Consider the following 16,656-nt stretch of genomic DNA (forward strand, 5'->3'; position numbering starts at 1 on the left):
AAGAAGGGAGATTGGAAGAGGATTCACTGGGGTGATTGTTGTAAGCAAATTCGGCCCATGGGAGTAGAGAGACCCAATAATAATAATAATCTTTATATAGCGCTAACATATCCCGCAGCGCTTTACAGGTTGCCTACATTATCGTTGCTGTCCCCATTTGGGCTCACAATCTAAATTCCCTATCAGTATGTCTTTGGAATGTGGGAGGAAACCGGAGTACCCGGAAGAAACCCACGCAAACACAAAGAGAACATACAAACTCTTTGCAGATGTTGTCCTTAGTGGGGCTTGAACCCAGGACTCCAGCGCTGCAAGTTTGCTGTGCTATCCGCTGCGCCACCGTGCTGCCCATACCCAATCATCCTGGAGAGCATTGGAGAAGTGCCTGAGGTAGGAAGTTAGAACTTGATTGACTCGTACCACTTGGCCATTGGATTGCGGATGATAAGCGGAAGAGAAATCTAGGTTGATCTTCATTAGTCCGCAAAGAGCTCTCTAAAAGCGGGAGGTGAATTGGACCCCTCGGTCCGACACAATATGTTGTGGAAAACCATGAAGCCGGAAGACATGGTGTAAAAAGATTCTTGCCAACTCAGGAGCAAAGGGCAGTCCAGGTAAAGGAACAAAGTGGGCCATCTTGGAGAATTGATCCACGATTACTAAGATGACAGTACAATTAGAAGAATGAGGCAAGTCGGTAATGATGTCCATAGAAATATGGCTCCAAGGGACAGAAGGCACAGGCAGTGGAAGCAGAAGTCCGGACGGTAGTTGTCTGGGGACTTTGTTCTTGGCACAGGAAGGACAAGAAGCAATGAACTCCGAGACGTCAAGACGAAGAAACGGCCACCAATAATGGCGAGAGATAAGAGAGAGTGTCTTCTTGACTCCAACATGACATGTAATCTTGGAAGAATGTCCCCAACGCAAAACTCTCTCTCTGTTTAGATCCAGGACTAACGTCTTGCCAGGTGGTGGAGAGATCTCTCTCAGGGGGGCTAGAGTGATGACCCTAGCTGGATCGATGATATGTGCCAGGCTCTTCTCAACGTCCATTGGCAAAAAAAGATCTGGAAAGCGCATCAGCCTTGATGTTCTTATTGCCGGGTTGAAAATGAAGTTCAAAGTCAAACCGTTTGAAGAACAGAGACCACCTGGCTTGCCGAGAATTGAGCCTTTGGGCAAATTGAAGATAGGCTAAATTTTTGTGATGTGTGTGTATATGATGAAAGGATGAACGGCACCTTCAAGAAGATAGCGCCATTCCTATAAGGCCAACTTGATAGCTAGTAATTCCTTGTCTCCAATGGAATAATTCCGCTCAGGAGAGGTGAAAGCTTTGGAGAAGAAGCCGCAAATAACTAAGTGGTTAGAGGAAGATCTTTGTAAAAGCACGGCACCAGCTCCAACGGATGACGCATCGACCTTGAGGATAAATGGCCTATTCGCATCTGGGCGATGAAGCACAGCGGCAGCCGCAAACCTTTGCTTCAGAGTCTGGAAAGCGTCTTCAGCTTCAGAGGTCCAATGATTGGAGTTGACTCCTTTGTGAACCAGAGCAGAAATTGGCCTGGCAATCTAAGAAAAGTGGGGGATGAACTGTCTATAATAATTGGCAAAGCCATGAAAACATTGAATTACTTTTATTCCAAGAGGACGAGGCCAGTTGAGAACAGCAGATACCTTCTCGGATCCATCTCCAGACCAGACTTCGAGACAATGTAACCAAGGAAGGACAGAGAGGACTGCTCGAAGATGCATTTTTCGATCTTGGCAAAAAGGTGATTCTCCCTTAAGCGTTGCAAAACTTGACAAACGTCTTGTCTATGAGTGGAGAGATTAGGAGAAAAGATGAGAATGTCGTCTAGATAGACCACGACACTGGAGTAGAGGAGATCCCGAAACACGTCGTTTACGAACTCTTGGAATACCGCAGGAGCGTTGCAGAGGCCAAACAACATAACTAAATACTCGTAGTGACCATCACAAGTGTTGAATGCGGTATTCCACTCATCCCCAGCACAAATTTGAATGAGATTATAAGCTCCACGCAGATCAAGCTTGGTAAAAATCTGTGCTCCCCTCAAGCGATCGAAGAGCTCACGAATTAGCGGAAGCAGGTATTTGTTCTTCACCATAATGTTGTTTAGGCCTCTGTAATCAATACAAGTATGGAGAGAGCCATCCTTTTTCTTTACAAAAAAGAAGCCTGCTCCGGCAGGAGAAGAGGATTTCTGAATGAAACCCTTGACAAGATTCTCTTGAATATACTCCGACATGGCTTGCTTCTCCATAGGTGAGAGGGGATAGATTCTTCCTCTAGGAGGAGTAGCTCCAGGAACGAGATCAATGGGGCAGTCGTAGACTCAGTGCGGGGGAAGACTCTCAGCCTCCCTTTTGTCGAAAACATCTGAGAAAGAACTATAGACGCTGGGCAATACAGAAGGGAAAGAAGAAGAAACACCTACTGGATGCTCCGGCAGCAGACAACTCCCCCGGTAAACCTCTCCCCAGCGCAAAATAATACCATTATGCCAATCTAAAGAGGGCTCGTGGTTTCGCAACCACGGAAGACCAAGAAGTACCGGATGAGAGAGACCGGCCAAAACATAAAATGCAATTTTCTCCCTATGCAAAGCTCCTACTTGAAGCTCCACCTCATGTGTAACTTGAGTAATGGTCTCCTGTAAAGGTTTACCATCTACGGATGCGAGGATTCAGGGATTTTCTAAGGTTCTCACAGGAACAGAGAATTTAATGACGTCCTCAAGCCTAAAATTCCCCACAGCGCCCGAATCTACATAAGCGGCTAATGAAAAACCTTTACCACCAAAATGCAATAAAACAGATAAAGTTAGAGGTAGAGAGGTATCACATACACCTAGGGAGGCCTCTCTTACCTGACCTAGGTGGAGATGTTTTCTGGACGCTCTGGACAAGCTCGTAGCAGATGGGAGGCATTTCCGCAGTAAAAGCAAAGACCCTGAGTATGTCTTTCCTTATGTTGCTGTTCCAACATCCTGAGACTATCAACTTGCATCGGTTCAGGAGCAGACGCCTTGGAGGACGTGCTGGATCTAGGACTGGATGGTCTACGAGAGGAAGGTGAAGGGCGAAGAAGTCTTCTCTATCTGGCACGCTCCTGAAAATGAAGATCAATACGGGCAGCCAGGGAAATCAAATCCTCCAGGACAGTTGGGGTGTCCCGACCTGCAAGTTCGTCTTCTATACAACCGGAGAGGCCCTGCCAGAAGGCACCCACCAAAGCCTCATTATTCCAGCCTAAATCAGATGACAGAGTACGAAACTGAATAGCATACTGGCCTACAGTTAGGGACCCTTGGTGGAGGTTAAAGAGAGCCTCAGTAGTAGAGACCAAACGTCCCAGTTCGTCGAAAACACAACGAAAAGTCTCCAAGAATACGGACAACTGGGAAACTACGGGATCGTCTCGCTCCCAAAGATGATTGACCCATGCCAAGGTGTCTCCCCCAGATGGGAAACCAAAAAGGCTACTTTCACCCGATCAGTGAGGTATTGCTGGGGAAAAGTTCAAAATGGAGGCGGCATTTTTTAAGAAAACCCCAGCACAGTTTGGAATCACCACTGTACCGAGGTGGTTTAGCCAAATGGGGAGGAGGGTAGGGAGCAGAAGCTGAGGCAGATGTAGAAGTGGCTAACTGCAAAGAGAGCAACCGGTCGTGCACCTGAGAATAAAGAGGATGCTGGCAAGATATGCTAAGCGATACCCAAAGAGGCACAGGAATCTTACCTAGGAAGACGCCGGGAAGAAATACCTGATGGGTGCCGCCATATTGGGGAGGAGCCATCAGATTGCGACCTCCCAGGGAACCCAGAAGCAGAGGAGACGCATCTGCACATGCGCAGGGATAGAACGCGCCAAGACCCGGAGAAGACAGAGGAGGAGCGGCGAGGGTCCGAGACGGGAGTGTGCTAAGGGATGTAAGAAGGCAGGTAAGTATCCGGGGACGTGACAATAGCATTGTTTTTAGTTCTCACAACTCTACTTTTCAGAAACAAGAAAAATAGTGTATTCTTCTATTATGTACAAATCACACTCATTGCTTGTGAACTAATCACATATACAAAAGGAGTCATTTAAGACATGGCGATATTAAGAAAGGAAACAGACATGAGAAGAAGTGAGATAAAGCGGAATGGTTGAAGAAAATATGTGTGTTTATATACCTGCATAGATGTATAATGTAATACACATAACGCCAAATATAAAATAATGTGCTGCAATATAATACAAATGTAACATTTTTTACAGTTCCATTTTGTCGATTAAAAGACAGCATGGGAGCTCCAAGTGCACTTAATGAAAACCTTCTCCAAAATGGAATTTCTACAAAAGTCCCAACTACACAGATTACAAGTAAAATTTACCCTACATCACCTACTTCAGAAAAGCAAGTTACTAAAGATTTGTCTGAAGCAAGTGACTTACCAACAATGATTCATGGTAATAATGAAAGAACAGAATCAGCACATGATTTGTACATGATGGGGTTATCTGAATTACATTCGGATCTTCTAGACGAAGGGTCCACCGGTGGTAGAGGTGTCGTGAGTCGTAGATCGTCAAGTGATTCAGATCAAAATTATAAAGGTAATTTACTAAATTGTTTCTTGAAAAGTATACACTGTAGTTATTTTTAAGTCTTTAATTGAAAGTTCCATATTACAGATTTTGCAATATATATATTTTATATATTTATATTATTAAATACATCTTTTAAACAGACCTGATGAGGCAGATGAACTTACATTGAAATCCTTGTCACATTGGCCTTATATTCCAAATATTAAAATTTGCAAGAATTAGGTTAAAACATTCAAAACCTCATCAGGTTTAAGAGATCTAGATAAACCCGTCCTATTCCATGAGTTAATGAAGCATTATGGCATACTATTGCGGCATGCCAGTGGTGTGGACTCAGAAGTTGAGTTTACGGTATATATAGCTGGTGTCAGTTCCTGCAATTTCTAGCACCAATTCTGGCAATTGGAACCCTTAAATCTAAATAAAATAGTTAAAAAAGTACAAAAACGTAAACAACCTCTTCCTTTATAAAATCTTTTATTATTGAAAAAAATATTTTAAAATAGTATACGTACTTGGTATGACCACATCTGTAAGAACCAGAGCTAGAAAATTAGCAAATCATATATCTTGTCATCTTGCCTGTTGAAAAGTGGAATAAAATAGAGCCAAAAAGTCACCCTAAAAGTTTGACAGTGAAAACAAGATCATGTCCAGCTAAAATATAGCCCTAATACAACCCAATTGGCATAAAAATTAAAAATGTGGCTCAATATTGCAAAACAAGGGGTCTAACTTTTAAAACCGAGTCACTATCTGGGGGTTTACACTGTTCTAGAACTTCAGGGACAATGCAAAATGCACTTGGCAACTGCAAGCCATTACAGTAAAATTTGCGCGTCACAGCCAAATGGCGCTCCTCTTCTTCTGAGCCCTGCCATGTGCCAAAACAGTAGTATATAACCACAAACAAGATATAGCGTAATAGGTAGAAATTTTAGAGCAAATTGTGGAATGCAGTTTCTTTCATAAGCGCCTGGGAATGTGCAAAAAAGTAAACAAAATATTTTTAAGACTGTAATTGCTGATTTTGATGGCCCATTGCTATAAAAATCTATGTTTTAGCAAAACAATATCGTTTGTATCTTTTACTCTTTGAGTCCTTAGTAGTTGATACCTCCTTGCTGACAGCTCGTGAAATTCATGTCATGACATCAATCACCAATGTCATTCAAGTGCTGTCCGATTTTTTTCACCGGCCCATAGACTTGCATTACCAATTTTGATCCTATAAAAGAATCAAAATCGGATGTGTTTCTGAGATTTTCCACCGGTTGCACAAAATCACGGACGTATGAATGGCCCCATAGTCTTTCACGGGTATAAGTGCGATCTATGAAAACCCCAGATAGCACTCATACGAGAAAAATGGACTTCTGAATGAGACCTCACATAAAAATTGCTAATAAGCTGCTTCATGGTTTATTTTATCACAACCAAAATATAGTTTCAGGTTTAAGAGTGCCATCAGAAATGTCTGTAGAGAATGATGCGAGGAATAAGGAATCCACATGTTTAGGCCAGTGCAGGCTATTCATGCATTGTGTCCCGCAATGGCAAAAGTGTTGGAACGTCATATCACAGTGTCCTTGTATTTCTTTTGTCAATAGTATTATGGCTTTATACCTGCATTACATTATGAAATTGCTACTTCAATATCATTATAAATAAATGCGCATTTTTTTTCTGGAAAACAAGAACTGCATACCTATGATATGAGTGGCTTCATAAGTGGGCATGGTGAAGGAGGAAGTGTCGTATGGAATGCTACCGAAAGTCAGATTCCTACTGGTGAGTTGATGCAAATTTGGCAAACCATTAAAAAGAGTAGGCTTCTACAAAAAAAGGCTTTCAACTTTTTCATAGAATTTTCTTATATCTCTTCTCACACTCACTCACCCACTCACCTAAGCTAACAATAATTTAAGCGCACCCCATTGCTGGTTGTAACACCCACATCACGCTTGTTGATGCCACCATTCCCTGTTTTCATAGGCCAGGGATATGCCTGCCCATGGTCACTGTGGAGAAACGGGGTCAGTGGGTGCTCTCGTCCGCTGGACCAGGGCTCATACCACTGAACGCCCGCTCTATCTCCTGGTGGGCAATACACTACACAGACAACACAGGGTTAAGGTAAAACAGTGTGGCAATACTTTATTGAACCACAACACACAATAGCAAACAGAACAGTTCCAGCAATTACCCCAACATACTGCACATGACAGGGTATTACTCTTCCGTTGTCTCGTTGGGATAATGGTAGATTTTATATCAGAGGTCCCAGGGTCGCTATTCCACCTGTGATATACACACAGAGAAGATATATCGACAAGCGTAGGAAGATGACAGAACAGTCCATAGAGTCCGTACAAGGTCAAAAGCCAGTTAACATGATGTCAGAGCTCCCAGGGTCGCTATTCCACCTGTGATACACACACAGAGAAGAGGTAACGACAAGCGTAGGGAGATGACAAAGAACTGTCCATAAAGTCCATACAAGGTCCAAAGCCAGTTGACACGAGAGTCACCACTTGGCTTATCTGACCATCTCCATGGAACCAGGCAACCAGCGGGTCCCAAACTTGGCTTTCTCCAAACATATCCATGGCTCAGAGATAGTCACTGGATCAGATCTGTGTCCTTCCAACCAGAGCTGAAAACCCCTAGGTTGTTTCCTATAGAATCATAGATCAGTGTCCCTCGTGATGGAGCCATGATAAATTGGCTGCAGTCCTTTCTCTTGTCTGTTGGGTGGTTTGCAGAATGTCCGGCTGGTAGCTCTGTGTTACTTCAGTCTCCCATGATGTGATCTGAGTCTTTTTATACCCATGTAAGCTATTTTTAGAATTACCCAGGGTCCTTAGTCCAACATCAAGATAAGGTAAACAATGGTGATGGGATCCAGTAGGACTATTAGCATATCAGCATACATCAATAAACACACTCTATGTACAGTCACTATTACAGACTTACACAGTTTGTTAGGGTACCGTCACACTATACGATTTACCTACGATCACGACCAGCGATATGACCTGGCCGTGATCGTAGGTAAATCGTAGTGTGGTCGCTGGGGAGCTGTCACACAGACAGCTCTCCAGCGACCAACGATGCCGAGGTCCCTGGGTAACCAGGGTAAACATCGGGTAACTAAGCGCAGGACCGCGCTTAGTTACCCGATGTTTACCCTGGTTACAAGCGTTAAACTAAAAAAAAACAAACCGCACATACTTACATCTGGTGTCCGTCAGGTCCCTTGCAGTCTGCTTCCCGCACTCAGTGACTGCCGGCCGTAAAGTGAAAGTAAAAGCACAGCCGCTGTGCTTTCACTTTCACTTTACGGCCGGCAGTCACAGTGCGGGAAGCAGAGACGGCAAGGGACCTGACGGACACCAGAATGTAAGTATGTGCTGTTTGTTTTTTTTTAGTTTAACGCTTGTAACCAGGGTAAACATCGGGTAACTAAGCGCGGTCTTGCGCTTAGTTACCCGATGTTTACCCTGGTTACAAGCGAACGCATCGCTGGATCGCATCGCTAGATCGCTAGATCGGTGTCACACACACCGATCTAGCGATGACAGCGGGAGATCCAGCGATGAAAGAAAGTTCCATACGATCTGCTACGACGTACGATTCTCAGCAGGATCCCTGATCGCTGCTGCGTGTCAGACACAGCGATATCGTAACGATATCGCTGGAACGTCACGAATCGTACCGTCGTAGCGATCAAAATGTTATAGTGTGACGGTACCCTTAGATAGTATATCAGTTGGCAAGTCTGTCTTCTTGACCCACCAGACATAAACACTTATATTCACAAGCCAATATACAGATAAAAAGCCAGTTATTTTGGTTTGCAAAAACATGGTTGTCTGGGAAATTAAGATACAATCTTGTTTCTTCACATTGCTCCCCCATCTTAATTAACCAGACATGATAGGCTTCCGATCATCCAGTTTCCTTAGAGCATATTCCATATGCTCCTTACGAAAATAAACTCCATATGTAATTGAAGAGTAACAACTGGTATCCATTGGGTCCACGCATGGCTTCCTCCACATTCCATAGCTCCTCCATTCTATTCAATCCGTTGAAGCTGGAATATCTCTTGTAGTTTCCGTTCCTTGTTGAGGTCATATAGCCACTCTGGTCCTCTTCCCAAGGCCGATTTGGTGGGGTTGGATGTAGTGGCATCCGAAACCTGCTGTGCATGCCTCATCAATAGTCTGCTGGGTATCTCTGAATACCTCCCTGGTTGTGAAGCCCTGGATGGTGTCTACGAACACCAGTCCCCTGCAGCTCCCCCGGTTCCGCCGGGCTGAGTAGTGTCCCACTGCTGTCAACAATTGTAGAGAAACGGGGTCAGTGGGTGCACTCGTCCGCTGTCCAGGCTGTCTTTAGCAATACTGCATGGACCAGGGCTCATACCACTGAACGCCCACTATCTCCCGGTGGGCAATACACTATTATTATTATTATTTATTATTGCGCCATTTATTCCATGGCGCTTTACATGTGAGGAGGGGTATGCATAATAAAAACAGGTACATTAATCTTGAACAATACAAGTCACAACTGGAACAGGAGGAGAGAGGACCCTGCCCACGAGGGTTCACAATCTACAAGGGATGGGTGAGGATAAATTAGGTAAGGATAGAGCTGGTCGTGCAGTGGTTTTGGTCGATCAGTGATTACTGCAGGTTGTACTACACAGACAACACAGGGTTAAGGTAAAACAGTGTGGCAATACTTTATTGAACCACAACACACAATAGCAAACAGAATAGTTCCAGCAATTACCCCAACATACTGTACATGACAGGGTCTTACACTTCCGTTGTCTCGTCGGGATAATGGTAGATGTTATATCAGAGCTCCCAGGGTCACAATTCCAGCTGTGATATACACACAGAGAAGAGATATCGACAAGCGTAGGAAGATGACAGAACAGTCCATAGAGTCCGTACAAGGTCAAAAGACAGATGACATTATGTCAGAGCTCCCAGGGTCGCTATTCCACCTGTGATACACACACAGAGAAGAGGTAACGACAAGCGTAGGAAGATGACCAAGAACTGTCCATAAAGTCCATACAAGGTCCAAAGCCAGTTGACACAAGAGTCACCACTTGGCTTATCTGACCATCTCCATGGAACCAGGCGACCAGCGGGTCCCAAACCTGGCTTTCTCCAAACATATCCATGGTTCAGAGATGGTCACTGGTTCAGATCTGTGTCCTTTCAACCAGAGCTGAAAACCCCTAGGTTTTTTCCTTTATAATCATAGATCAGTGTCCCTCGTGATGGAGCCATGATGAATTGGCTGCAGTCCTTTCTCTTGTCTGTTGGGTGGTTTGCAGAATGTCCGGCTGGTAGCTCAGTATTACTTCAGTCTCCCAAGATGTGATCTCTGAGTCTTTTTATACCCAAGGCATGTAAGCTATTTTTAGAATTACCCAGGGTCCTTCAGTCCAACATCAAGATAAGGTAAACAATGGTGATGGGATCCAGTAGCACCATTAGCATGTAAACACACATCATTAAACAAAGCTTAAAAGTACCGTCACACTCAGCAACTTTCCAACGATCACGACCAGCGATACGACCTGGCCGTGATCGTTGGAAAGTCCTTGTGTGGTCGCTGGAGAGCTGTCACACAGACAGCTCTCCAGCGACCAACGATGCCGAAGTCCCCGGGTAACCAGGGTAAACATCTGGTTACTAAGCGCAGGGCCGCGCTTAGTAACCCAATGTTTACCCTGGTTACCATTGTAAATGTAAAAAAAAAAAAAAACACATACTCACTTTCCGTTGCCTGTCACGTCCCCGGCGTCCGCTTTCCTGCACTCCTCCTGCATCCTGTGTAAGCGCCGGCCGTAAAGCAGAGCGGTGACGTCACCGCTGTGCTCTGCTTTACGGCCGGCCGGCGCTGACACAGGATGCAGGAGGAGTGCAGGGAAGCGGACGCCGGGGACGTGACAGGCCCCCGGAATGTGAGTATGTGTTTTTTTTGTTTTTTAAATTTACAATGGTAACCAGGGTAAACATCAGGTTACTAAGCGTGGCCCTGCGCTTAGTAACCCGATGTTTACCCTGGTTACAAGTGAAGACATCGCTGGATCAGCGTCACACACGCCGATTTAGCGATGTCAGCGGGTGATCCAGCGACGAAATAAGGTGCTGGCCTTCTAGCTCCGACCAGCGATGTCACAGCAGGATCCTGGTCGCTGCTGCGTGTCAAACACAACGATATCGCTATCCAGGACGCTGCAACGTCACGGATCGCTATCGTTATCTTTGTTGAGAAAGTTCAGTGTGAAGGTACCTTAACACACCCTATGTACAGTCACTATTACAGACTTACACAGTATATTAGATAGTATATCAGTTGGCAAGTCTGTCTTCTTGAGCCACCAGACATAAACACTTAAATTCACAATCCAATATACAGATAAAAAAAGCCAGTTCTTTTGGTTTGCAAAAACATGATTGTCTGGAAAATTAAGATACAATCTGGTTTCTTCACAGTCACACACTAGTACACACGCCACCCAGCATCCCACACATGTGATAGGTACTCTTCTAGCATTCTGGCATACACAGGGTAACACAACCAGGCTATACTTTCTCTCCTCAAGGTTGTAAGCATTTCTAGAGCAGCAAGGAACAAACTTGTTACATTTTAGTTTTCATATACGAAAAAAGTGCAGTTCTTATAAAAAATGACAAAAAGATTAAATAATAAAAAGACATATACACAAGGCAAAAATAGTATAAAAATAAAAAGGATACTACAGAAATGTCTTAGGTTATGTGCACACGTTCAGTTTTTTCGCGATAAAAATGCATTACAAACTGCATACATATGCATCCTATCATTTAGAATGCATTCTGCAATTTTTGTGCACATGATGCATTTTTTTCCGCAAAAAAACGCATTGCGGTAAAAAAAAGCAGCATCTTCATTAATTTTGCGGATTTTTTGCGTTTTTCCCGCTATTCTATGCATTGGGAAAAAACGCAAAAAAAAAATTCGCAAAAAACACATGCGGATTTCTGGCAGAAATGTCCGTTTTTTTGTCAGGAAATTTCTGCTAGAAAATCCTCACGTGTGCACATACCCTAACAGATGGAATCTGTGAGAACTTATGGCGGAGGAGACCGCCACAGAAATTTGGACAGATCCATAATGCACTTTGTATCTCCTAGGTATGACCATGAGTTTCTCTTGATGAGGTATTATGACCAACATGTGTCCCAGCACATTTTTACCAAATATGACTATTATATATTCAGAATTTGTAGTAATAATGCATTTCTGTGGTTTTCCAGTTTTGAAAAACATTGCGTTTAGATCACAGAATCGAGTAGGTTCCCAGAATACAGATATTTGTATTAAAACTGTCTAGAGACAGTTTTGACATAGAATATTATAGAATTGGAATGGAAAATATTGCACTTCCATTTGTACCATATGAGGACTGAATTTGAGATGTTCGAGCTTAGGGGCAATTATCTCCCCTTGTATTGATCAGCACTGTTTTGGTAACAAGGATGCACCCGGTCAGTTTGCTCTTCCAAAAACTGTCAGATACTTGCTAATTTAACTTATTTATACACATGGGAGAAGCTGCCAAGTGTCTTGGGATACCAGATTTTGATTGACCTAATCCATACCTAAATCCATAACATACCACCTTTTACAGTCACATGTGGGCTGTTAGCTATGCATTGTTAGTATTATTAAGAGATTGGCCACCAATGAATAAAACCTCAGTTTGCTGCATAAAATAAGAGAAAAAACACTCTTGCCCCCCCACCGGCCTGACAGATGACACTCCTCTGATCCGAGCACTGCATCCTCTTGTGATTTCATAACATTTATGTTAGCAGTGCAGCTTATCAGCGGCCATTGATGGCCTGCGGTCGTCTCAATTCTGTGTGACAGAACTGTTCCATCTTATAGAATTGTACTGGCTACAGCCCATCACTTGCCCAAGTCTTCAGCACTCATAAACAATCTAGCAAGGTAAATACATATTTTGTATTTATTTGTTCAGTATTGGACAATCCCTTTAACTACTGTTCTGACTTGTGTTTTTCCGATTAAGTAAATTATATTACATTTCTAAATTTAACAGATTTTGACACTCATTTCTATGGTAATATTGTGGAAGGCATTGGAGGCTCTGGAGCAAGGACTGAAAGTAAGTTCACTGATTTTACAACTCTGCACAGTTTAAAGGGGATCTGTCATCCCATTTTAGACCTATAAGCTAAGGCCACCGCCATCAAGGGCTTATCTACAGAATTCTATAATGCTGTAGATAAGCCCCCGATGTAACCTGAAAGATAAGAAAAACAAGTTAGATTATACTCACCCAGGGACGGTCCCGGTGCGGCCCGGTCCGATGGGTGTCGCGGTCTGGCTCCAGCGCCTCCCATCTTCATACGATGACATCCTCTTCTTTGCTTCCTGTCACTGCTCTTGCGCAGGCGTATTTTGTCTGCCCTGTTGAAGGCAGAGCAAAGTACTGCAGTGCGCAGGAACCATGGCAGGAAGCAAAGAAGAAGACGTCATCGCATGAAGATGGGAGGCGCTGGACCTGGACCGCGATGCCCATCGGACCGGACCACACTGGGACCGCCCCTAGGTGAGTATAATCTAACTTGTTTTTCTTATCTTTCAGGTTACATCGGGGGCTTATTTACAGCATTATAGAATGCTGTAGATAAGCCCCTGATGGCAGTGGTCTTAGCTTATAGGCCTAAAATGGGGTGACAGATTCCCTTTAAGGTCAAATAAAAGCTAATTTTTTTATTATTTGTTTTTCAAGGTGATCCTGACTTCTCATATGGCTCTGCAGATACTGTTATATTTACTGGTGATAACTTTGTGGATCTGTTAATTATAACACCAAATATTGTACCCATGGTTCACTGGATAAAACTGCCAATTGGTCGTGAAATATTCAGAAGTTATACTACCTCAGGTATGACTCTATATCTACTTGAAATGTAAATATTTGCTTTGTCATACTTCAGAAATGATGTGTGTTGACTAAAGGTACCGTCACATTAAGCGACGCTGCAGCGATCCAGACAACGATCCCGATCGCTGCAGCGTCGCTGTTTGGTCGCTGGAGAGCTGTCACACAGACAGCTCTCCAGCGACCAACGATGCCGATCCCCTGGTAACCAGGGTAAACATCGGGTTACTAAGCGCAGGGCCGCGCTTAGTAACCCGATGTTTACCCTGGTTACTAGCGTAAACGTAAAAAAAAAAAAAAACACTACATACTTACCTTCCGGTGTCTGTCCCCCGCCGCTGTGCTTCTCTGCACTGACTGTTAGCACCAGCCGGAAAGCATAGCGGTGACGTCACCGTTATGCTCTGCTTTCCGTCTGGCTGGCGCTCACAGTGCAGAGAAGCACAGCGCCGGGGACAGACAGCAGAAGGTAAGTATGTAGTGTTTGTTTTTTTTACGTTCACGCTGGTAACCAGGGTAAACATCGGGTTACTAAGCGTGGCCCTGCGCTTAGTAACCCGATGTTTACCCTGGTTACCAGTGAAGACATCACTGAATCGGCGTCACACACGCCGATTCAGCGATGTCTGCAGGAGGTCCGGCGACAAAATAAAGTTCTGGACTTTCTGCTCCAACCAACGATGGCACAGCAGGATCCTGATCGCTGCTGCCTGTCAAACTCAACGATATCGCTAGCCAGGACGCTGCAACGTCACGGATCGCTAGCGACATCGTTCAGTGTGACGGTACCTTAAGAGAGCTAAAATAAGTAGACTAAATGTTAGGAATTGTGGTTCCATGCTCCCACCTGGGAGTGGATCAGGTCCGGTCTACGCTACTCCAGTCGCAGGTACCACCATTGTCCTGACCCTGGAGGCGTAGCTATTACACACGCAGAGAAAAGGTCTCATTCTTATGAAGCGCTGCGTTCTGGAGTAGTAGGATGTGCGGGTTTGCGGGACACTGTATTTATTCAGACTCCCATGACCGCACCACGAGAGAGGGGATCCGCCCATTAGGAACAGGAAACCTACAGATACAAAAGGGCGGTACCTCTCCCACGTATCAGTTGGTTTCCTGTTCCTAAAGGGATGGGATCCTACAGAATTTTGTCAAGGATCCCAGGCCGGCCGGCTGATTCAGGTAGCGGGGGGGTCTCCTACCTTGGCCGGTGCGGAGATCCTGGAAGACGTCACGGTGGTCCTGGAGGACTGCACGGCGGTGGCGTTGCAGCAGGGAGCAGTCACCGGTGGTGTTCGGTCTCCTGGAGCCAGCACGGGTAGGTATTCCCTTGGGGTCCTGTTGTGAATTCCGCTCTTGGGCTCCCTCCGGTGGTTGTAAGTGGCACTTTTGTGGGTTCTGCTCTTGGGCTCCCTCTTGTGGTTTCTAGTGGTATGGCTGCTCCTTGGAGTTAGCTGTCATCAGCTGCCTCCACTTATCGTCTCTTCTGCTCGGCTATTTAAGCCTGGCTCTTTCTTCAGCCAGTGCCACTTGTAAATGGTTCCTGGTTGGATTCACATCTCTTTGGAGTTCCCTGTTATCCTGACCAGTTCAGCAAAGCTAAGTTTTTGCTTGCTCTTTTCTGTCCATAGATTGTGGACTTATCCATTCTGTGCTTTCTATGTTTGTCCAGCTTATCAGTGTGAATTTATTCTGTCTTGCTGGAAGCTCTGGGAGGCAGATTTGCCCTCCACACCTTTAGTCAGGTGTGGAGATTTTTTGTAAACTCTGCGTGGATTTTTGTAGTGTTTTATACTGACCACACAGTATTCCATCCTGTTCTATCTATTTAGCTAGACTGGCCTCCTGTGCTCATCCTGGTTTCATTCTGTGTATGTCTTTTCCCTCTCCACTCACAGTCATTATTTGTGGGGGGCTAATCTATCCTTTGGGGATTTTCTCTGAGGCAAGATAGCTTTCCTGCTTCTTTCTTTAGGGGTAGTTAGCTCTTAGGCTGTGACGAGATGCCTAGGGAGAGTTAGGAGCATTCCACGGCTACTTCTAGTGTTGTGTTGAGCTTAGGGACTGCGGTCAGCACAGTTACCACTTCCTTCAGAGCTCGTTCCATGTTGCTCCTAGACCACCGTATCATAACAGGGTCCCTCCTTGCAGGCAGGCTTGTGTGCGGGCTGGGGTCCATGCGGCGGCATTGCGGTGGTGTCACCCGGGGTACCGCTGGTCCGCCGGGTGTCCCACGCTGCTCTCAGCGCTGACAGGAAGCACTGTGGAGCCGGGTGACGTCTGGGGGCGGAGCTGGCATCTACTTCCGGGTCGCGGGGTTCCGCGCATGCGCGGTGGCTTCAAGATGGCGGTGCCCACCGGGAATTTGCTTGCCGCTCAATTACAGCCCCCCCACAGATATCCTGCACCTGGAGGGAGGGACAACGAATCAGGGGAGAGGGCTCGGCGTGGCTGCTGACCGGAAGTGGGGTTATAAGGAGTTTCCGGAGCTAGGCCCCTTGCTTCTGGCCTCAATCCATGAGGTATGGAGAGTAACCGTGAACAGCAGCCTCAGCTGCTGGACGAGGTTTGTCAGAAGCCTAAAGATGACAGAAGGAGTCTGGCTGCAAAAGCTCCTCCAGACAGGGGTCTAGAGCATCAGCCAGGAAAAATCCCCCTCATATTCCAGTATTTCCTTTTTTGGGGCAGGCACTGGTACGTGATCTTCAAGAATGTTCACCAAGTGATGTGATTCCCCTCATATTCTTTATTGTAGGGGAAGAAATGCATCGGTAAGGCGAAACATAAAGAGTGCGCCATCTGCGGGGTTCCCTTACCTGATAACTGCCCTAAAAAGCTATGTGGCCCCTGTATCTAGTAGACGGTGAGGTCTCAGGAAGGGGGAGGGGGTGAGGTCATTAGATCTGCGGAGACTAGATTGCCTTACTTGCCCCCTCAGGTAGCGGAAGAATCCCTTAGTATGGCAGCAAGCCTGAAGGAGATGGTCAGGACGGAAGTCAAACATTTCATTAAGTCCTTATCTAAAGCATGAAGCTCT

At 45.2% G+C, this 16,656-nt stretch overlaps 1 protein-coding gene across 1 annotated transcript in view; it reads left to right on the forward strand.

Annotated features, from left to right (window-relative positions):
- PKD1L1 (polycystin 1 like 1, transient receptor potential channel interacting) overlaps positions 1-16,656 on the forward strand; it is a 528,440-nt gene that overhangs the window by 89,619 nt on the left and 422,165 nt on the right. Inside the window, exons 9-12 of the mRNA XM_069732261.1 lie at positions 4,295-4,633; positions 6,326-6,418; positions 12,771-12,836; positions 13,467-13,622. Coding sequence (XP_069588362.1) covers positions 4,295-4,633; positions 6,326-6,418; positions 12,771-12,836; positions 13,467-13,622 — 654 coding nt within the window. The remainder of the gene's footprint in view (positions 1-4,294; positions 4,634-6,325; positions 6,419-12,770; positions 12,837-13,466; positions 13,623-16,656) is intronic.

Source organism: Ranitomeya imitator, chromosome 6, assembly GCF_032444005.1.
Source record: "Ranitomeya imitator isolate aRanImi1 chromosome 6, aRanImi1.pri, whole genome shotgun sequence".
NCBI classification, from domain to species: Eukaryota; Metazoa; Chordata; class Amphibia; order Anura; family Dendrobatidae; genus Ranitomeya; species Ranitomeya imitator.